The 22,427-nt window shown below is 43.8% G+C and overlaps 1 protein-coding gene across 4 annotated transcripts in view; it reads right to left on the reverse strand.

The window, feature by feature from the left end:
• LOC135897947 (general transcription factor 3C polypeptide 3-like) overlaps positions 1-22,427 on the reverse strand; it is a 291,263-nt gene that overhangs the window by 64,214 nt on the left and 204,622 nt on the right. For 3 of the 4 annotated variants that reach the window (XM_065426656.1, XM_065426655.2, XM_065426658.1), the window contains 4 exons: positions 21,443-21,523; positions 21,320-21,378; positions 3,696-3,800; positions 3,404-3,493 (listed from right to left, as the gene is read on the reverse strand). In XM_065426656.1, the coding sequence (XP_065282728.1) occupies positions 3,404-3,493; positions 3,696-3,800; positions 21,320-21,378; positions 21,443-21,523 (335 nt within the window). The remainder of the gene's footprint in view (positions 1-3,403; positions 3,494-3,695; positions 3,801-21,319; positions 21,379-21,442; positions 21,524-22,427) is intronic. The other variant, XM_065426657.2, reaches the window with a different exon arrangement.

Raw genomic sequence — 22,427 nt, forward strand, 5'->3', positions numbered from 1 at the left:
CGACAGTTTGCACAAATAGGAGGTTCATCGGCGGTCAACAGGTGTGCCATACGTGTTACCTATTCGATGATAACAAAGAATTACCCCAGTGCATCATATTGTCGCGTATACCCTGCTGGAGTATACAAGCTGAATGAAGGTACAGGCAGTTGCACTTAACGAAAGCGTATATATGCGGCGACGCGCGATGCCAAGACGAACTTCGTTCTTCTCTTCTTCAGTGCCTTGCTCCACCACACCACGTGGCATTACCCCCTTGTCAAAAAAAGAAAAAAGAAAGAAGAAGAAGAAAAAGGAAAGCATACATAGGCTTGACCTGAGAGCGCCGAGATGCTCTAGGGCAAACATGTAGGATATAGTCACAATCACTGTGGTGTGCGATATAGTCACAAGGCACTGATGGACAAGCAACAACAAAAACTAACCAAAGTGGCTGAAAACGTTGAATATTAGGGGCTATAGTACGGTTTCAACCGCGCACAACGTGCACAATCTCAGATTGCAGTTGTCGACGTCGGGGAGTCTGGCTTCCGTCAGGAAGGACTTCATAATTCACGTCACTAATTCACTGCAACACTCTGTAAGGTCCGAAGTAGCGACTCAAAAGCTTCTCGGATAGTCCTTTTTGGCGCACGGGAGTCCAGACCAAAACTTGATCACCAGGTTGGAACTCGACATATCGATGGCAGAGATTATAACGGTGCGCATCGATGCCCTGTTGTTGCTTTATGTGCACTCGGGCAAGCTGACGGGCTTCTTCCGCGTGTTGCACGAAAAGTTCGGCATCTTGGGCGAGGTCGAGATGATCGATATTATCGCACAGCAGCATTGCTCCTAACGTAATCTGCACTTCATGGCCGTAAACGAGGTAAAACGGCATGAAGCGTGTTGTTTCTTGCGTAGCAGTGTTATAGGCAAACGTTACGTAAAGGAGTATCTCGTCCCACGTCTTGTGCTGTACGTCTACGTACACAGACAGCATGTCAGTTATCGTTTTGTTCAGTCGTTCGGTCAAGCCGTTTGACTGCGGATGATAGGCAGTTGTCTTTCGATGGGTCGTGCAGCTGAGTTTAAAAATGTCTTCAATGAGCTGTGCTGTAAAGGCTTTGCCTCAGTCTGTGATGACGTGCGATGGAGCGCCATGCCGTAGGACGATGCTCTGTATGAAAAAATGGGAAACCTCAGAAGCTGTGCCTCGAGGCAGCGCCTTTGTCTCAGCATACCGCGTTAAATAGTCCGTGGCGACGATTATCCACCTGTTGCCAGAAGATGACAGTGAAAACGGGCCCAGAAGATTCATGCCGACCTGGTCGAAAGGTTTGGCAGGTGGGTCAATCGGATTCAGCAATCCCGCAGGCTTCACAGCTGGCGACTTTCAGCGCTGGCATTCACGGCAGGCTTGGATGTACCGCCTAACACACTCGCCGAGTTTCGGCCAGTAGTAGGATTTGCGCACTCTATCAAACGTTCGCGTAAAACCCAAATGGCCAGACGGAGGCTCGTTATGACAGGCGAACAAAACTTCAGCACGGTCTGCTGGAACGACCAAAAGGTAGGTCTTGTTGGTGGCAACGGAGTTCTTCTTGTACAAGACGCCATGTCATAAACAAAAAGATGACAATCCTCGAGCGATGTGCCAGGGTATTGATAGGTTTCGTCCTTCTAAATGTTCGAATATAAGCCATAGTGCTTGGACTGCACGCTGCCGTGTGGACAAATCAGTAATGCTTACGGCCCCAAGGAAAGCGCCGCCGTCCTCAATGTCGTGGCCGGTAGTGTCGATAGGGGCACGCGAGAGTGCATCGGCGTCTTAGTGTATGCGGCCCGACTTGTACACGATGGTCACGTCGTACTCCTGCAAACGTAGACTCCACCGTGCCAGTCGTCCAGAAGGGTCCCGGAGATTTGCAAGCCAGCATAACGAGTGATGATCAGTTACAACTCTGAATGGGCAGCCGTAAAGGTAAGGTCGAAATTTGGCCAGCGCCCATACGACGGCAAGACACTTTTTCTCCATGGTGGTGCAGTTGGTCTCTACACACGATAGTGTGGCAAGAAAAGCAGCCCCACAAATTTCTGCTCTGGCCGTGCATAGGCCAAGTGGTGTGACGACGTGGCCACCTGCCGTATGAACTGGTGGCCCGTTCCAGGGCAACGTAACTTTTTTCAAAGCGCTCACCAGTTTGCCACTAAGAATAGAGTAATCGGCGCCGGTATCTACAAGTGCACTCATTTTTCTGCCATCGATCAACACGGGCATGTCCAGTGAAATTTTGTTTACGGAAACTGGTTCTGGCGTCGTGTTTTCGTTGTTCTGCGGTCGGCACGATACGAGGTCTTGAGCACGTCGAGTGTCAGCAGCCCTGTCTCAGAAGGTCGCTGAAGTCAGTTTTCCCGGCGTCGACTTGGGGATCGCCCTTGCGTCGTCCTCGAGGTGGTATCACAAGCAGGGAAATATCGCCGCGGTGAGGGTGAGCGTGACTGCTGCTGCAATAGGCCCGGCCTGCGCTGCTGTTCGAGGAATTCTGCGATGTCGGGTGGCCTTTGGCTGAACCTAGGTCTACGTGAATTGACAGAAAAACCTCGTAGTCCGAGTCGTTGGTAGGGGCACTCCCGATACACATGACCAGCTTCGCCGCAGTGGTAACACAGCGGTCATCGATCGGGTGCTCGCCAAACCTCTGATTTCCTCGCGGGTGTTTGGTGATCGTCGAAGTACGGTAGCAGAGTTGTTAGAGCGGCTTGCGCCGATTGCAACGCGACTGGTGGCGCCATTTAAGTAGGTGCGAAAGCTTGGATGGGGCTCAGTAACGTTTCTGCGTAACTCTTGCACCAGGATTCGCTTGGCAGAGGTGGTGCTTCACTGCTGGAAAGAGATGCCTGCAGTGCCTGCTATACTTCGTTGCGTACAACGCTGGCGAGGGAGCTGACTGGAGGTGGCGACGTACCGTGGTGCTTTTGCAGCTTGTCGTGAACCACTGAGCAAATCAGGTCGCAAAGCAAGGCGATGTCGCACCCGAAGCCTACCCGCGTATCCGGAGTACAAGCGGCATTTACTTGTCAGTTGGACAAGTTCAACCATTGCTGAAGGATTTTCTCTATCGCGGTAGCTTCGGTGAGGAACTCCGCAACAGTCTTGGGCGTATTCCGAACAAGACCGCCAAAGCGCTGCTCCTTTACGCCTCTCATCAGATGACGCACCTTCTTCTCTTCCAACATGCTCGGATCGGCACGGTGAAATCGAAAGCGAGCCATTGTGGCACAAGGATGCCAATCAGGAACCACTACATCCCAGCATTCCCATGCCGCCTCGCAGCATCAGTTTTCCTTCTCATTGTATGAAACTGAACACATGCATGTTCACAACACACGAAGCCAGAACAGAAAAACCTTTAGCACCCACCTTGAGCACCAGTAAGCGGGCCATGGAGAAAGTATGCTCTTCCTGCCTTGGGTCCTGGTAGTGGGCCTGGAAGCACAGGAAGTCCAGCTCCTAGAAGGCATCACATTCACTGTCCCAGTGATCTCCTCGCAGTCAACTATATCCTATGCCCACTTAACATCTCTACCAGTGTTTTACGAGATTACACAACATGCTCAATTTCCAGCCCTGTAAAGCATACTTCCAGGCCTTTCAAGGAGCACAGTGTAATGTGTACTTGAGAGACTTGCATGACAACACGCTGAGCACTCACCTTGTACAGCTGCGCTTCTCGATTGAGCAGGGGTGACACGAGTGCCTCGGTGGTCGCCTGCTGCAACTCCTCCGTGCGCCCAGTACTGTGAAGTGCCAGGCACAGCTGCGCATTGTGTGGAATCAGCAGCTCACCTCGCTTCAAACATACTGCTAACACTTGTGGTATACACATTCAGCTGGCAAGGCTGTGCCTAAGGGGGCACCTTAAATTGAGCGTGGTACATTCCAAAAACTACCATCCTTAAAACAATTTTAGAAAAGGTTGTAAATGTAAAAAGAAAAAGGTTAATGTTTCCATACTTTTCTTTCAGTGCACACGGAGCAAGGAAAGAGCATGACACCATAAGTTAGCACTCTCCCTGTAGCCGTTCTTGTCTCCCATGCCTTCAAAGCCAACATGTGTCCTCCAAGTCTCCCCCTTGCTGAGCCCAGTACACTTGCATAGCAGCAAATTTTAGCAGATGTGTACTTGTTCAAGTGCTTTCCCAACTTATGTGTTCCTTCCGATATGCTTGTGCAGCTCTGATACACTTAATCTGTTGCAAGTATGGCAGTCACACATTGCTGTGTTGTCTTTCTTTGGGAGTGTGAGAAGCCACTGTGTTGGGCCAACTTTCTTTGCTTCGTTACGAGGACTACACTGTGCATGCGCACAGGAAGGGATGAAGCATGGCCCAGTCATCATTACACAAGCTGCATCTCCCGTGGGGTGTCACCTCGTGTATTGGCCAGCGTGCGCCCAACAGGGGGGACTGCGGTTATGCAGTCTGACAGACCTCTAATTAAATTGTGTGGAAGCACAGCAGGGACACTATTTATAGGATTTATTCACAAGGTGGTAGCAAGCACTGGCTGACGTGGAAAGCAGCCAACGTCAAGCAAGGTACGTCTTGGTCATCAAATCAGGCAGTGGCCGCTTGTGAGTACGCCCCACTAAATCCAAGGGTCGACATCATCGTCTTCCGAGTACCACGTAGCAATATTTTGGCATCGACGCGATACAGCGCATGTAATTAACATAAAATCAGTTTACACAACCAGCAAAATCAATAGGCAAGATATACTATTTCATATAACGATAAAACTGTTAATAGTAATAATTGAAATAATGTATACATTTGACGTAGTTCAGGATACTTGCAATCAGAAACATAAGATTTGTAAGTATAATAGTTGTTAAGAAACAAAGGCAATGGAAATAGCAGACAATGCTTGCTAGAATTCAGATGAGATGTATGTAAAACCCAAGACTCACCATATCTTGGGCATATTTTGCTCTCAGTGTGCCAGACATTGCAGTGAGAAGAGTAGTGAAGTGGCCGAGTTGGCACAGCTGTTAATGGCTTCAGGGGTTGTGCTAAGCTGACCCATCTTACTAGGATTATGTTACTAAGAATATGCAGGAATACTAGGAATAAATGCAAATCGTGCACTTGTCATATGCAGGAAAAGGAGGTAAAAGGAAAGAAATAATTGGGCTGAATGCAGTGCAATAGTCACGAAGCGAAAAACAATACACAAAAAAATGCACCAGAACAAGAAAAAAATGAGCATTTTTGTTGTCAAGCACCCAATTCATATTTAAGACAGCGCCAAAAAACATGGACAAGGGAAAACACAGGACGAGCGCTGACTGCCAACAACACCTTCGTTGAAGCCTGCGCAAATGTATACAATTCGCAACGGGCATAAAGAGAGTTATAGAAGAAAGGGAAGGCGAGTCATCGAGTTCGTCCAAGTGTTTGAAAAATTCAGGAGCATCTATCGAGGTTTGACGTTCACAAGGGAATTGCCTGAAAAAGGCCAAATCCACTTCCTTGACCTTGCACTACACCTCCAGGAGGGGCACACATGTTGGATGTATGCCCCGCGTTCCAGAAAACACCTTCTTCCCTACACATCCAACCATTCAAAAGTGGTGAAGCGCTCCATTGCCCTAGGGGCCCTTAGAAATGCGGTCGTTCGCTCTTGCCCCCACTCGATGTCCTGCAGCTTCTCCAATCAAGTCCAGCGGCTTAAAGCAAGTGGCTATCCTGCACAACTGCTGTAATCCTTGACGGAAGTTTTATTGCAAGAGGTTCGTTCCCCCGAGAAACAGCGCGAAGCGGTTGATGACTTAACCAAGACTGTTGCGATCCCGTATATACATGGTGTGTCCCATCGCATCAAGAAAGCCGCAAGCCAGGCCGGTGTAAAGGTGGTGTTTACCGCGCCTTACAAGTTGGGAAGGTTGTGCAAAAAAGTAAACGAAAGCCGGAGAACACCTGGACTCTGCAATAAGCAACATGTCGCCAAGTCTGTAGATTGCAGTACGAATGCAGTGTATTCATTCCATTCCCACCTCTTCCGGCTGCACATATAGGGCAAACAGGATGCTGTATCAATGAACGTTTGCGTGAGCATGCCCACTGTGTCAAGATTAAGACTGGCAGTAGTCTGGTTGTTCCATGCGCAAAGTGTGGCTGTTCACCACTCTTGGACGACACACATGTGTTGAAAAGGTACAGCAATCAGATGGCCGAAGAAATCTATGACGCATTTTCAATGTGTCAGTTAGGAGCCACCTGTGTTAGTTCCCCTTCCATAGCTCTTTGCGATAAAGAACGTGAGTTCCTTAGAAGTTAATCAGTTTAATCTGTGTCCACCATGTGTATGGTTACATTTATATTGTTCAATGTTATTGACGCATGCACAGTAGGAGTTGACCGACGATGACTCGCCTTCCCCTTCTTCTTTCACTCTCTTTATGCCCGTTGCGAATTGTATACATTTGCCCAGGCTTCAATAAAGGTGTTGTTGGCAGTCAGTGATCGTCCTGTGTTTTCCCTTGTCCGCGTTTTTTGGCGCTGTTTTAATTATGAATGATCTGTACCAACTAGCTCGCACCCAAACCCTTCTGACTAAAATGCCTAATTCACAGTCCAAAAGGTTTATCAATGACTGGCTTATACGATGACACATACAGCTTTCGATAAACCTTTTGGACTGTGAATCACATATTTTAGGTTCCTTTTGACGACGAAAGCATGCGACTGCTTCTTGTTTTTGTGTGTTCTTTCTTTTTCACTTTGTGACTACAGCAGTGCATTCAGCCCAATTATTTTTCCCTTTAACCCCCTTTTCCTGCATATTACGAGCGTGCAGTTGCCATGGCGCACATATAAATGTGATCTTGATAAAATCTGTCAGGTGAAAGTCAGCCCTTTGTCCATCATATTGTATCTTGCTTTCGTCTGGTTTCAGTTTATCGCTACCCCTGCAACCATGGAAGGCATTCCAGACTATAGGCGTTTCCTTGCGTCTGTAGTTTAAATTTTACACTTTGCCGATATTCATATACGTTATGTGTGCTAATTACCTGACACTTTCGAAAGAGATCAGCGCTTGGTGAGCCACGTGCTAATTGAAATGAATTTGGTGAAAATTAGAATATGTTTTAGGATACTAAGCTATTGAGCTAGTTGGCTTGACATTACCGTATTTATTTGCACAATGATCGCACCCCTAAATTTTGTCGTCAAAATTCAATTTTTTTTCCCGTGTCATGATCGCACCCTAAATTTGCCACAGCAATATGTCGTGTGCCAAGTCTAGCTAACGATGATCGCACTTACCATATGTCGAATGCTGTTGAATGCTATGCGAATGACTCTTCAAGACATACCAAGTGGTCTGCACACACCAGATTCTTAAGCAGATGCCCCATTTCATTCCTTTCATCACTTTCTGCACTTCCATGATCAAAAAAAAAAAGAAAAAAGCTAGAACCACACTTGCCTTTATTATGTGTTGGCTTTATAATGGTTGTGGTCAAAAACAACGAAAAAGGTGCTTTTCAATTCTTCACATCTGAACTACACAAACTTCACACACACACTACACAAACTTCACATCTGAACTACAACAAATCACGAGCGGCAACGATAGTAGCCACGTTTACACTGACACGTTAGAAGTGTGCCCGATTCACACGACGATGCTTGTAACACAACTAAGATATTCGCCCAACCACAGTCGTAGCGTGCCGTATTAAGCTAGTAGTGAAGACAAATGCCGCAGTTTCCACATCGTGTCCGCCATGGGTTTCTGTCACTGGCAGCTAAGCGTGCCTATCTCTGTTTCTGTCTCCTCAAAGTGGACATGGCTATGCTATTGCCACAGACTTGCCGATATTAACAATATTATTCATTACTCATACGGAAGAAACTGTTTCAATGTGCGAATGTACTCACGAAAAGAAAGAAAAATCGCGTTCGGCGCGTTCGGCTTGCTCTGCTGGCCGTCATTTTTGTTTTGGTGTCCCGCACTGTTACATGACCTGTTGTCATCCTGCAGCAAATGTGGGATGAAAAAAAATTTGTTTCTTTTCGCGGGAAATTTAACTCGCGTAATGATCGCACCCCTGAATTTGAGGCAATTTTTTTGGCAAAAAAATGTTATCATTATGCGAGCAGATACGGCATATCTTGCCAAGGGGAGTGCGGAACTGTTGCAGAAAGAGGAGACCAAAATTAAGCCACTTGCACATGCTGATGTTACTGTAACCCACACTAGTTTGTCACTTTGATGTAGTGCTAAATTTTAAATTTTTTGCTCAAAATATAATGTCAGTGCGTGCGCAATAAAGCTCCCGGTAGTCTCAAAATAAACTCAGTTGCAAGTGAGCATCTTTCCTGTCTTGTGTCCTTTTTTCACAACAATTCTGCGCTTCTCTTTGCAAGATGTAGAATCTGTTGCTGCTCCTTGTACAAGCTCACAATTTAAATATGAGCACGAAAGTAAATTATACAGAACTACTTTTATTCCTGAAGTTAGCCGATATGTAACGTGACCTACTGTGTCCTTGATTCTGAGCTTGTTTTCCGATTGTCCTACTCATCAATTTTTCTTTTAATTTTGCTTGTTTTCATTCTTTATTTTGTGAGCGACTGACTTACTTGCGGGCTCGCGACATGCCTTGGCACATGCTCAGAAAGAACTGTTTCTTTATCACTGAAGCTCATGGAAGGTTGATGCATAACTATGGAAAGCAAGGAGCCAAGGAAGCTTTGCAGCAGCTCTAGGAGCAGCAAATTTGGCCCTATGGAGCAGGTTTGGAGCATGAATTGTCCATTTTGGAGCAGTAAATATGTGTGTTGGAGCCACTTGTTAAAGGTCAAAATGAATGAAATACAGGCAGATGCGCAAAAGGTGTTCTTTTTATTTGGATTTGCAGAACACTATTAAGCAGGGGCGTAGCCAGGGGGGGGGGCTTATGGGGCTTCAGCCCCCCCCCGAAATTTTTTCGTGCTGTCCATGCACCGCCGACCAAAGCGACCCCCGGCGCCGGAAATCACTCTGGATTTTGTCTAGAATGTCTTTTTGACGCTCGAAAAGACATTTAACCGTAAAGATTGCGAACTCGGGCTGGATTTCGTGGCAACGCCCATACACCGGCAGTCACATAACGCCAAGCAGTCCCATCCGAGCACAAAGTTTCAAGGGCGCTTTGACTGTGAGCGGGCTCGCCACGGCATCTCACTGAGGCCACGGAGTCTATGGAGCGCATGGATATCAAATGCTAAACTTTATGGGTATAAATCTAATAAGCTCTTGATGTGAAAAGTGCATAGACATTTCCAAAGTTGTGCTTTAAATTTTCAATTGCGGAACTTTGTGGGTTTAATGTTGTTTTAAACATTTGACGCCAAAGGTCTATTGACTTTTCTTAAGTCTTACATCGGAACATACAACGAGACAAGCCAAATCAACACACTAGCAGACGAGTTGACAAAGCACGCAGCGAGGTCCAATGAGAAGATGCGTTGGGGTGGTACATTTGTGCTGTCATGTCACATAAAAAAAATATCAACATTTTTTTTTAACCTACGCCAGAACATCCATGTCAAGACACTAAAGCCAGCCAAAGTAACTACATTCTTATTTGTTTTTTCTACTTTGACTTTTATTCGCCGAGGACACATTGAGCCCCTTCAAGTTTTTTTTTTTTTTGTTCTCGCTACCCTATACCCGCGGGCTGCCAGAGCGAGCCAGTGCGCATATGTTTTTTTCGTATGGCCCCGACCACCGCGCGGTGCACTTCGGTGGGCGTTCGGTTTGCTCTGGCCGAATGAATTTTCACCTGACAGAGTTTTGGAAGCTTTCGGGCTAGCAGACGAGAAAAAAAAAACAATGGTCACTCGCCGCCATCACTGTGGGGACTCGAAGGATTGCACCGCGTTCCTTGAGCGGAACCTTTCCGGAAAGTCTTGTTTTGCCGGTGTAGGATACTGAGCAGTATGCGTATGGTTCTCAGTGGGCCAATCGTCTCATGTTTTCTTCGGTATTAATTCCGTAGCCGCATTAGGTGCCCGATGTAGGCATTCGATTCTGGCCAACATAGTTTCTTATGCGTTCTTTTTTTCATTTCGGTGCCTCCACCCCACATAAAAAAAATACATTGTTGCTGCGCAGCGAATTGTCGCATGGTGAAAGTTCGATTTTGATACTTCTTTTTCGGAAAGTAATGGGCGACGGCACGCTTCAGTTTCCGGATACGTTTATTATATTACTGCGAAAGCAATTATATGGACACTCCAGGCGCATTCCTGCCGTCGCCGTCACCCTCATGTTTCGTATAAAGTCCAAGGGCGATAAAATCGTGACCACGCGCTGCATGCAGTATGTGCGAGTGAAAGCGTAGGAGGGGAGGTGGAATGGGTGAGCCGACGATGGTGGCTCAGTCTTGTGTGCGCAAAGGAGAAAAGCGGGGAGCAAGCGCGCCACCTTCCGTCGCGCGCAATACATCGGGGGGAGTGGATGGAATGGGGGCGGAATCTAGGATTCTGTGAATCTAGGATTGTGCAACATGTTTATTTGCCTTGTTTGACGCATTACATACAGTTACTTTTTCTTACATACATAGACTCATTGGAGACTTATACGTATACTTAAATATCTTGTTGCGAGGTTTTGTGTATACATGCAGTGAACTTTGTTTCCAGTGACACTTTTTTGTCCTTTATCAAGCCGTATTTTCGCATTTGTATATCCCATTGTATCTGCATTTCTCATGTACGAGGGCGAGTCAAATGAAAGTGCGCCTACCCTAACCGCGCAATAATGGTTCGGTTCATTATCTGCGAGGCATGCGCGTAGGAGAAAGGCATGTCTCATTTACAAAAGTTACACGCAGGTGTGAAGATAACTGTTCTTTAATGTTCTCATACACTGGGTCGAATATGGTTGCGTCACATAATAAACACTTCAAAAGTTGAACAGCTCGGTGTCGCGAAGTTTTTGACAGCTAAAGGTGTTTCCAAAACAGAAATTAATCGCCGTATGGCTGCCGTTTACGTTGAAAACGGCATTTCATTGACCACTGTGAAGCGTTGGAGCAAACGGTTTAAAGGACGTTGTAAAGACATTCCAAGACCGAGCCAAAACCATCGTGCAATCACCCCCCACACAATTTCAAAGGTTTATGAGCTGATGAAACAAGAACGGAGGATTAGCATCGATGAACTGGCAGACCACCTGAACATCAGTCACGGTTCGGTTCATGCCATAATTCATGAGCTTCTCGGTTATCGGCTCTTTGGTGCGCAATGGATCCCCATGATTTTGATCCATCGCGAGAAGACGGAGAAGTTTCGCGCTGCCTTGACTCATCTGATCGGGTATCACAATGAGGATGACGACTTCTTGTTTGCATTTGTGATCGGGGACGAACCTTGGTGCCACTACTACGAGCCTGAAACACGACGGCAAAGCTTACAGTGGAAACATTCGAATTTACCACGCCCAAAGAACGCAAAGGCCATCACTTCCGCTGGAAAGGTGTTGTTGACCTTTTTTTCGGTCGTCAGGGTCCATTACTGATAGAATTTGCTAAATCTTGAGAGGCTATCAATTGTTTCTGATATTGTGAAACGCCAGAACGGCAGTGTGTCGCAATCAAGAACGAAAAACGTGGAAAATTGACGAATGGGGTCATCTTGTTCCACGACAATGCCTGTCCCCACGTCTCTTATGTGGTTAATACAAAACTGGCAAAGTTCAAGTGAAAAACGCTGCAGCATCCGCCAAACAGCTAAGACCTGTCACCTTGCGACTTCTACATTTTGGGGCAACCGAAAAAAGAGCTCAAGGGAACCAGATACAGACTTTTTGAAGCAGCAACCCAAGGAGTTTTATAAGACGGGAATCACGCGACTCGTTAGTCAATGGGACAAATGTCTAAATTCTCATGAAGACCACTTTTAAATAAAGTACCCCGTTGTTGGCTCACATTCATTTGACTTGCCCTCGTATATCTTACAGAATTCCTGCTTTTTATACGTGCCCTCTGTTGGGACTATGATTTCGGTGCCATTACTCACGATACACAACCGGTGACTGCTGCTCCTGCGTAATACCTTAAAACGAATTACAGCGTCATTGAGATTTTTCACTGGCCATTGCATATATACAAGAATGTAAGCACGGTTCTTAAATGACAAAGTTTCGTTAACATATTTGTCCTCAACTTGTTCAGTTCATTGCATTTTAATTTTTCATATCAGTGGCATGCACTGCTTTCCTGGTTTCGAATTGATATAGTTCTAAAGTTCGTGTGATATTTTCTTTACTTAAATAGACAAAAATATGGAAGCATTGATATCAATTATTATGGGCAAAATTTTTGGCACATACGAGTATATTCTTTTATGAAAAAATACATATTTTATTGTTTTGAGTGTGCGTAGCGTTCAAGAATTCGTTTGCAGCATCTTTGGCAACGACAATGCAGTTATTATTCATCGATTTGACCCCTTGACAAATTGTTTAAGAGGAAGCTTTAGCTCGGGCCCAATACGACGCGGCCTCTTCAAATACTTGTAAAACGCAGAAACGCTTTTCTTAGATAATCCTGCTAATCGCTTTTGTTGAAATTCGTTGCATTTGAGAGAGAAAGCTAAATCCTAGTTCTGTTGGAAACACAACTTGGATTTAGGGCCTGAATTTTGTTTAAAATATTTTGAAAAATTCGAAAGTTTGAAAAAATAGAAGCACGATGTTTACAAACTAATAGCTATGCATGAAGAACAGACATTGTGGTTCTGTAAATGGCATCTATTATAACAGTCAAAGCGGACAAGTTTGCTATGGCAATTTGTATCTTACGTGAATTGGTTACATTGTGTACAAGGGTTCTGCACAAGCCGTATTTCCACAATACTAAATTTTTTTGAGATTAATGTGTAACATATCCATTTTGTCCGCTGTAGATGTACTATTAGATGCAATTCACAGAATTGTGATATCATTTTTCATTGTTGAGTCACAGAGTTTTAAACTTGATAGTTTCGTTTTCTGAAAATTTTCGATTTGGCCAATTTTTAATAAAGAATTGGCCACCTAAATGAAAAATTCGAAACCAGTAGTCACTAGAATTAAACTTTTTCTTTTAAATGCAACAAACCTCCTCAAATTGGGTGAAGTCGGTGCAGGGAAAAACGAATTCCCCTTCTACATGTATTTAAATAGGAGCACCCAAGCTAAAGCTTCCTCGAACAAAATTTCTGGCTACGCCACTGGCCCCATATATATATATATATATATATATATATATATATATATATATATATATATATATATATATATATATATATATATATATATGGGGCCAGTGGCGTAGCCCCCCCCCGAACAAAATTTCTGGCTACGCCACTGCTATTAAGTCGTGGCAGAACAGTTCTGCGGAAGCCTGCTAGGCGAACAAAATTCATGACAAGAAAAACTTATCCACCTGACTGTAGCATGAAGCCACAAAGGCAACTTGTACGGGTTTCTCATAAACCCTCACCTTAACTTGCTTACTGGGTGTGCCAACTAAATGTGGCCAAGAAAAAAAATAAGCAAGGGCTTTCTGTGAACAGTGCCCGCTATACATTGATAGGCTACTGTTAATTCTAGTTGAGTTTTTGTTTTTATTGTGAACAAGTAAGTAACATTTAACCTTAAGGAGTTAACAATGAGGTACCAATGCAAAGGTTGTGGAATACATCGAGAAATGACCGATAACAGCATAGTATATAGCAACTTAGGTCTTGTGTGGTCCCTTTTTACAGACAAAAACAAAAAGCAAAGGAAAACAAGCAAAATCCTGCGAAATTATGAAAAAAAATCCACGTGACAATGTGTCTCCGCGCCAGTAATAAAAGCCGTCTATGACAGAAACGTCGTCACCTAGCACGTTGAGTATATTACAAATGTTTCAACTGATGCAGTCTTGCATCTGTTCGAAAGTGAACTATTACAATATTGCGCTACTTCACGTTTGACAAGGACCGAATAATCGTGCCAAAAAGTGCGGACTCTTGTTCCCAGTGCCCTGATTTGAAGAGGTTTGCATGAAGATCGATGCAATCCTTGGTGCGCAGAAGCATTGTCAAAGCCATGGCATTTTTCTAAAAAAATTTACCTGTTTATTACACGGCCTTTCCTTTCCTTCAAAAAAGGTCTTCAAGAATCCAAGGTCGCTTTGAATGTTGTTATTGGTAATTTCGCAACGTCATAAAATTTTCTGGCAGAGGAACTCAACAGGGTTGGGTTCTCTCACCCACCCTGTCCAATGTGGCGATGGACAGGGTGGGGTAATTTTGAATAACAACAGGTTTGTTATATCCATATAAAGGAAAACTTTTGCTTAACTACAGTGACACTTTAGAAGCATAGACCACTATAGAAATTTCAAGAGGAATTACGATCACTTTATCTTTACATCCATTACTTTATCATAAGAAGGTCTGAGTACCTCAATAAAAACTGTGGGAGCAAATTAATATCATCGTGTTCTAGAACTGCATCATTCTCACAAGCTGTTTTCACGCACTTCAGCTTGCTGTGCTTGGTTGATTACAGGCAGTACAGAAAAAGTTGCCAGTGTCCAGCTCCAAGATGCTGCCAGTACATGTTGTCCTAGTCGAGAAGCGACGCCCCGTGTGCTGCACATGACTTGGCTGGGGTGTCCACAGCTTCGCGCCCTAACTACGTTTACCTTAACTACGTTATGTCGCACATGTTTTTTTGTGAGTTTTTTTTCTTGTTGTTGTTGTTTTAGAAAACTGTGTAAACTTTAACCTTCAGCTACAGGTATGGAAAATTTCGTACGTTTTTTTTTCCCTGTTGTTGTTATGCTTCCAATGATTAGAAAACTGTATAAACTTAGACCTTTTTTCTTACGCGAATTGTGTACTCAAGCGATGGAAAATGCGTACTACTTTAATTTCATGTGTGCTCTCCTGAAATCCTGCCACTGCCATTTTGCTACCAATGTACGGATGGCACGGACTAGTCAGGCAAATGTTTGCCTTTAGCCATGTCCCCTAAGACAATCTGTTCGTTGTCTTAAATAAATCAATAAAGAAAGAAAGGAAGAAACTATCATGCGGGACAAGGGCCCCTTTAAGAGAGCAGCTCTAAAAGCTTGCCTAGGGCAGCCTGGACTACTTAGGCTGTACACAATCCAGTAGTATCAAGCCATGCTTGGCACCTTAGTCGCAGTGTCCTCGCAGGCATGGGGAATGAGTGGTTTTCAATGGGTGTTGAATGAGACTAGCTGGAGAACAGTTACAGGGCTTGCCATGGTCATCAAGAATCTCATAGAAGCTTTCATACAGAGGTTTCTGATGCTTCAAGAAATTTGTGCAACAAAGTTAAAAAATATCTGTCTACCATGCCACAATTTGCAACAAGAAAGGTGTAGTAATCAACGTTGCCAAATTAGTGGTTTTCCCGCTGAACTTTGTGCTTTTTCTGTGCAGCTTAGCGAGAAAATTTATTCTCTTGTGGGCAGCAGTTTTTTTTTTCTTCGGTTTTCTTGTAATGGTAAATTTTTTTTGGCGGTACAAAAAGTTGAATTTTTCTAGAATAATCGGTGCTTCCCTCGTCCGGGACATGCCCATTTGGAAGCAAGAGGGGAATAAAATCATGATGCACAAACAGTGTGCTTTGCATTTCTGCCACCCTTACTGTATGGGCTGGTCTCTACAGGAGTGGCAAATGCTGCTTCCCTTACATGCTGCCCGAGCACGTTGTTCGCAACATTGGCTAGAATAAGGTTTATGGGGTCAGCCATGGCACCAGCCCAGCCATGCCAGCAAATGCAGAGGATGAGCATCCATACCAAGATGAAACAGAGGACATTTTCCTTCAATTTTATTTACTACACGGTAGTTCAACCTGTTTTCTGGCTAGTAATTGTAGTTCAGAGAAGCATCTTTCTTTTAAAGTTTCGTTTTGCAACATGTTTCCGCACTTCGCAGTAGCACAACAAAGTGATTATTAATATTGAAAATTTATATTTTTATATTAGGAAAAGAAAGAAAGAATCTTTTCTGCCCGTTGCAACTGTTTTTCAACGGTGTTTTATGTAGATACCACAAAAAAAAAAGTGTTGAACATGAGTGGATTGTTGTCAGCATTTAGTGTGGTTATAGTGGACTTTGGGAGCTCATATCATGGGTTTTAGAGCTTTTTGGGTTCTCGACTTGCGTTTTTTTATTTCTAGTTGGCAACACTGTTAGTAATTTCCTGGCTAACACCGCTAACAATACAGACAGAGCAGGGGCGTAGCTGTCCATGCACCGCCAGCCAAAGCAACCCCCAGCTCCGGAAATCCTTCTGGATTTTGTCTAGAATGTCTTTTTCATGCTCAAAAAGACATTTCACTGCGAAAATTGCAAACTCGGGCTGGATTTCGTGGCCACGCCCATGCACCGGGAGTCACATCACGCAAGCAGCGCCATCTGAGCACAAAGTTTCAATGGCGTTTTGATGACAAACGGGCTCACCGCGGCATCTTGCGGAGGCCGTGGAATCTACGGAGCGCATGGATATCAATTTCGAAACTTTATGGGTATAAATCTCATAAACTTTTGATGTGAAAGGTGCATTGACATTTCCAAAGTAGTGCTTTAGATTTTCAATCGTGGAACTTTGTGGGTCTAATGCTGTTATAAACATTTGACGCCAAAGGTGCATTGACTTTTCTAAAGTCTTGCATTTGAACATACAATGGGACAAGCCAAATCAACACACTATTAGGCCAGTTGACAAAGCACGTAGCGAGGTCCGATGAGACGACACATTGTGGTTGTTCATTTGTGCCGTCATGTCACATTTTTTTTCCCACCTATGCCAAAGCATCCATGTTAAGACACTAAAGCCAGCCAAGGTAACTACGTTCTTATTTACTTTTCCTACTTTGACTTTTATTCGTGAGGACACATTGAGCATCTTCGCTACCCTACCCACGGGCTGCCAGAGCCAGCCAGAGCGCATACGTTTTTCTCGTGTTGCCCTGACCACTTCACGGCGCACTTCGCTGCGTGTTCGGTTTGCTCTGGCCAAGTGGATTTTCACCTAGCAAAGTTTTAGACGCTTTCTGGCTGGCAGACAAGAAAAAGAACAATGGTCGCTCGCTGCCATGACTGTGGGGACTCAACGGATTGCGCCGCATTCGCTTGAGGGCAACCTCTCCAGAAAGTCTCGGCTCGCTGGTGTAGGATACCGAGCAGTATGCGTATGGTTCTCCGTGGATTAAGCGTCTCACGTTTTTTTCGATATTCCTTCGGTAGCCACATAAAGTGCGCAAAGTAGGCATTCAATTGTGACCAACATATTTTCTTTGGGGTTTTTTATATTTCAGTGCCCCTGCCCCACAGAAGGAAAAAAATACATTCTTGCAGCGCAGCGAATTGTTACATGGTGAAAGTTCAATTTTGTTCCTTCTTCCTTTGCGGAAAGTAATGGGCCATGGGACACTTCAGTTGCCGGACAGTTTTATTATATTCTTGCGATAGCAATTAGATAGACACTCCAAGCGCATTCCTGCCGTCACTGTCGCCCTCATATTTCGTATAAAATCCAAAGGCAATAACATCATTACCGTGCGCCGCATGCTGTATGTGCGAGTGAATGCATGCGGGAAGGGGGGACTGGAATGGGTGAGCGATGGTGACTCAGTCTTGTGTGTGCAATAGAGAAAAGCAGAGAGCAAGCTAGTCATCTTCTATTGGCGCGATACATCGGGGGGAGTGGATGGAATGGGGGCGGTATTTAGGATTCTGTGAATCTGTGATTGCGCAACATGTTTATTTGCTTCGTTTGACACATTATACATCGTGACTTTTTCTTAGATAGGTACATTTATTGGAGACTTGTACGTATATTTAAATATCTTGGAAGATATTGTGTAAACGTGCAGTGAACTTTGTTTCCAGTGACATTTTTTTGCCCTTTATCAAGCTGCATCTTCGCATTTGTATATCCCATTGTATCTTCGCTTTTCTAATGTCAAATGAAAGTGAGCCTAGCCACCCCGCGCAATAATGGTTCGGTTCATTATCTGCGAGGCATGTGCATAGAAGAGAGGGATGTCTCATTTACAAAAGTGACGCGCAGGTGTGAGGATAAAGGTACTCTCATACATGCTCTCATTGATTCGGCTGAACATGGTTGAGTGACATATTGGAAACTAAAAAAGTTGAACAGCGTGGTGCCGTGAAGTTTTTGACTGCTGAAGGTATTTTGTAAAAAAAAATTATTCGAAGTTTGGCTGCCGTGTACGTTGAACATCATATTTCATTAGCCACTGTGAAGCGTTGGAGCAAACGGTTCAAAGGAGGATGTGAAAGTTGCAAAGATGATCCAAGATGGGACTAAAGCCATCGTGAAATCATCCTTAACAAAACTGCGAAAGTTGATGAGGTGATGAGACAAGAACGGAGGATAAGCATAGATGAACTGGCAGAGCGTCTGAACATCAGTCACGATTCGGTTCACGCCATAATTCATGAACATCTCTGTCATCGGCTTTTGTGTGCGCAACGGATGCCCAAGATTTTGAACCATCGCCAGAAGACGGAGAAGTTTGGCGCTGCCTTGACTGATCTGATCCGCTATCACAATGAGGGTGGCGACTTCTTGTCTGCAATTGTGATCGGGGACGGACCATGGTGCCATCACTAAAAGCCTGAAACACGACAGCAAAGCTTACAGTGGAAACATTCGAATTCACCACGCCCAAAGAAAGCAAAGGACATCATTTCTGCCGGAAAGGTGTTGCTGAGTTTTTGTTTCGATCGTCAGGGACAATTACGGATAGAATTTGCTAATCTTGAGAGACTATCAATTGTTTCCGACACTGTAAAACGCCAGAACGGCTGCGTGTTGCAATCAAGAAGAAACGATGTGGAAAATTGACGAATGGGGTCATCTTGTTCCACGACAATGCCCGTCCCCACATCGCTGATGTATCTGATACAAAAGTGGCAACGTTCAAGTGGGAAACGCTGCAACATCCGCCACACGGCCCAGACCTGTCGCCTTGCGACATCCACCATTTTGGGGCAACCCCCCCAAAAAAGAAAAATAACAGCTCAACGGAACTACACTCATGTCGGATGATGACGTGAAAGAGTCAGTTGCAGACTTTTTGAAGCAGCAACCCAGGGAATTTTATGAGACCGGAACCACGCGACTCCTTAGTCAATGGAACAAATGTCTAAATGCTTATGGAGACTACATTTAAATAAAGTACCCTGTTTGTCATATATTCGCATTAGCTCACTTTCATTTGACTTGCCCTCGTATATCTTGCAGAACTCCTGCTTTTTATACGTGCTCTCTGTTGCGACTATAATTTCGGCACAATTACTCACGATACACCACCGGTGACAGCTGCTCCTGCGTAATACATTGGAACAAATGCCAGCAACATTGATATTTTGCACTAGCCGTTGCATACGTAAATGAGTGTAAACACGGTTCTTGAATGACAAAGTTTTATTAACATATTTGTCCTCAAATTGTTCATTTCATGCCTTTACATTTTTCATATCAGCGGCATGCACTGCTTTGCTGGTTTTGAACAGATATAGTTCTAAAGTTCGTGTGATATTTTCTTTACTTATTAAATAGACAAGAAACATGGAAGCATTGATATCAGTTATTTTGGACACAATTTTTGGCACATACGAGTAAATTCTTTTATGAAGAATGATACATTTTACTTGTTTTTACAGTGCATAGCATTCAAGAATTCGTTTAGTATGGACAGCTGGGCTAGTTGGTTATGATTAGCATTGTGAAACATAGTTCCAGCGCACAATTGAACAAGGACGAGGAGAGAAAGACAACACGAACGCCGGACTTCGAGTTTTATAAACTGAGTTTATAAACTGAGTTTTATAAACTGAGTTTTCAACTGAGTTTATAAAACTCAGTTGAAGTCCGGCGTTCGTGTTGTCTTTCTCTCCTTGTCCTTGTTCAATTGTGCGCTGGAACTATGTTTCACAATGCTAAGGATTTGTTTGCAGCATATTTGGCAATGACAATGCAATTATTATTCATGTATTTGATCCCTCGACAAATTGTTTAAGAGGAATCTTTAGCTCGGGTCCCACTCCGACGCGGCCTATTCAAATACATGTAAAATGCAGAAATGCTTTTCTGAGATAACCTCTGGATCGCTTTTAATGAAATTTGTTGCATTTGAGACAGAAAGTTAAATTGTAGTGTCTGTTGGAAGCGGAATTTTGATTTAGGGCCTGAATTTTGTTTAAAATATGTCGAAAAATTTGAAAGTTCGAAAAAAATAGGAGCACGAGATTTACAAACTAACAGCTCTGCATCAAGAACAGATATCGCGGTTCTATCAATGGCATCTATTATAACAGTCAAAGCGGACAAATTTGGTATGTCAATTTGTATCTTACATGAATTGGTTACGTTGTGTACAAGGGTTCTGCAAAAGCCGTGTTTCCATAATACCAAATCTTAATTCATGTGTAACACATCAATTTTGTCGGCTCTAGATGTGCTATTAGATGAAATTCACAGAATTGTGATATCATTTATCATTGTTGAGTTAGAGTTTTAAACTTGATAGTTTCGTTTTCTGAAAATGTACGATATTGGCCAAATTTTATAAAAAAATTGACGACCTAAATGAAAAATTTGAAACCAGCAGTCACTAGAACCCCCCTCCCCAAGTTTTTCTTTTAAATGCAACAAACTTCGTCAAATTTGGTGCAGTGGTTGCCAAGAAAAACGAATTCCCCTTCTACATGCATTTAGATAGGAGCACCCGAGCTAAAGCTTCCTCTTAAGGAGGATGCCAAGCTGCAACATAAGCCCACCCCCGAACGAAATTTCTGGCTATGCCACTGAGACAGAGGTACTGTCAATGGCTAGAACCTACAACAGAACTTTAAAAAAAGAAAACTGTTTTTGTGCTTATGACAATTCAACAGCAAACAAAAACGAGAACAGTGTCAGCCACTGTAAAAACTGAAATGTTGTTTACCAATTGTTATGTAGTATGAAAAAATCCAACACCCATATGCCTGTCAACTAAGTCATGTTGGTGTCGGGAAATTCACTGGAAAGACCAGATGCTTGGCAACCCTGGCCACTTTAGGAGAGTGCTACATATTGGCCGCATTCTTTTTTTCTTTTTCTGTGAGCATCTCGCGATACAAATGTGACTGTGGTACCCAGTTTACAAAGACGAAACTTTGCTGGGAGGCTGCCCTATGTCGACAGTAGAAAATGAAGCTGTGTGGCCTCAACACTGTGGTCTGGAATGTCACGTACCTCGTAAAAGCACTGGTACAGCTCATTCACCGAGACGCCGCTGTCCGCTGTGAGCCAGTCTGTGCGGTGCAAGATGGTGGTCAGTTCCTCCTCACTGGTCGAGCAAATCAACAACACACTCACTGAATGGGCTGAAGCTGCGCTGCTGGTGCAGTTCTCGCAAAGCCTCCGTGCGACCCCGGTAGGTGCTGGTTGAAAACATGGCTGCAACAAACATGGCCCAGTCATCGCCATTTAGACTCAGATTCAGATTTATTGGCTCCAAAAAAAGAAGTGATTACAACATGACAAATATACAGATGAGGGTCCCAAAGTGAAAGAACTGTAGTGGGACCCTCGGTTAATCACAACATTAATGGTGATATCAACAGTGAGCAAATTAGCGTTATTATAAACAAGATCTACAGATCAAATACATCATTAGGCATGTCATTTACAATCAAACACGAAAAAGCACGTAATAAAAGAAGGTCGGACAAAAGCATGGATGAAATACAAGAAATGACATGTGAGAAAAAGTCAAAGGTACACTGCCAGATCGTAGCTAAGTTATCGCAGGAAATGATGCTTAAGGTGACTTTTAAAGATTTCTAGAGAAGCACAGGATTTTATAGTTGATGGTAATTCATTACAAAGAGAAACTGCAGCGAAGGAAGAGGTTTTTTTGCCGTAATTGGTATGTACCATGGGTAACAAGAAATTGTTGTTAGCCGCAAATCTGGTTATATTTTATTCTGCAAAAGGTCAACTGAAAGTGAAAACTTGTGGAGTAAGACGAGTATGTTAAACTGGAACAAATTATTAATAGGCAAGATATTATATGCACGAAGTAACAAAGAGACATTGGAATGCATGGAGCTAGAAGTGAGAATGCATATCGACTGATTTTGGATATGTTGAATTGATGATAAGTGACAAGCGTACGTGTTGCCCCATGAACCAATGCCGTAATTAATGTGACTATGAATGAATGCATAACAGAACGCTAGCAGAGCCTCACGAGAAAAAAAAGGGCGAGCTTTGATTAATGCACGTATTCTAAACGCAGTCTTGTGCTTGAGATGTAGGAAGTGAGAGCGAAATGTAAGGTTACGGTCAAGATGATTGC

Source organism: Dermacentor albipictus, chromosome 2 (genome assembly GCF_038994185.2).
Source record: "Dermacentor albipictus isolate Rhodes 1998 colony chromosome 2, USDA_Dalb.pri_finalv2, whole genome shotgun sequence".
In the NCBI taxonomy this organism is placed as follows: Eukaryota; Metazoa; Arthropoda; class Arachnida; order Ixodida; family Ixodidae; genus Dermacentor; species Dermacentor albipictus.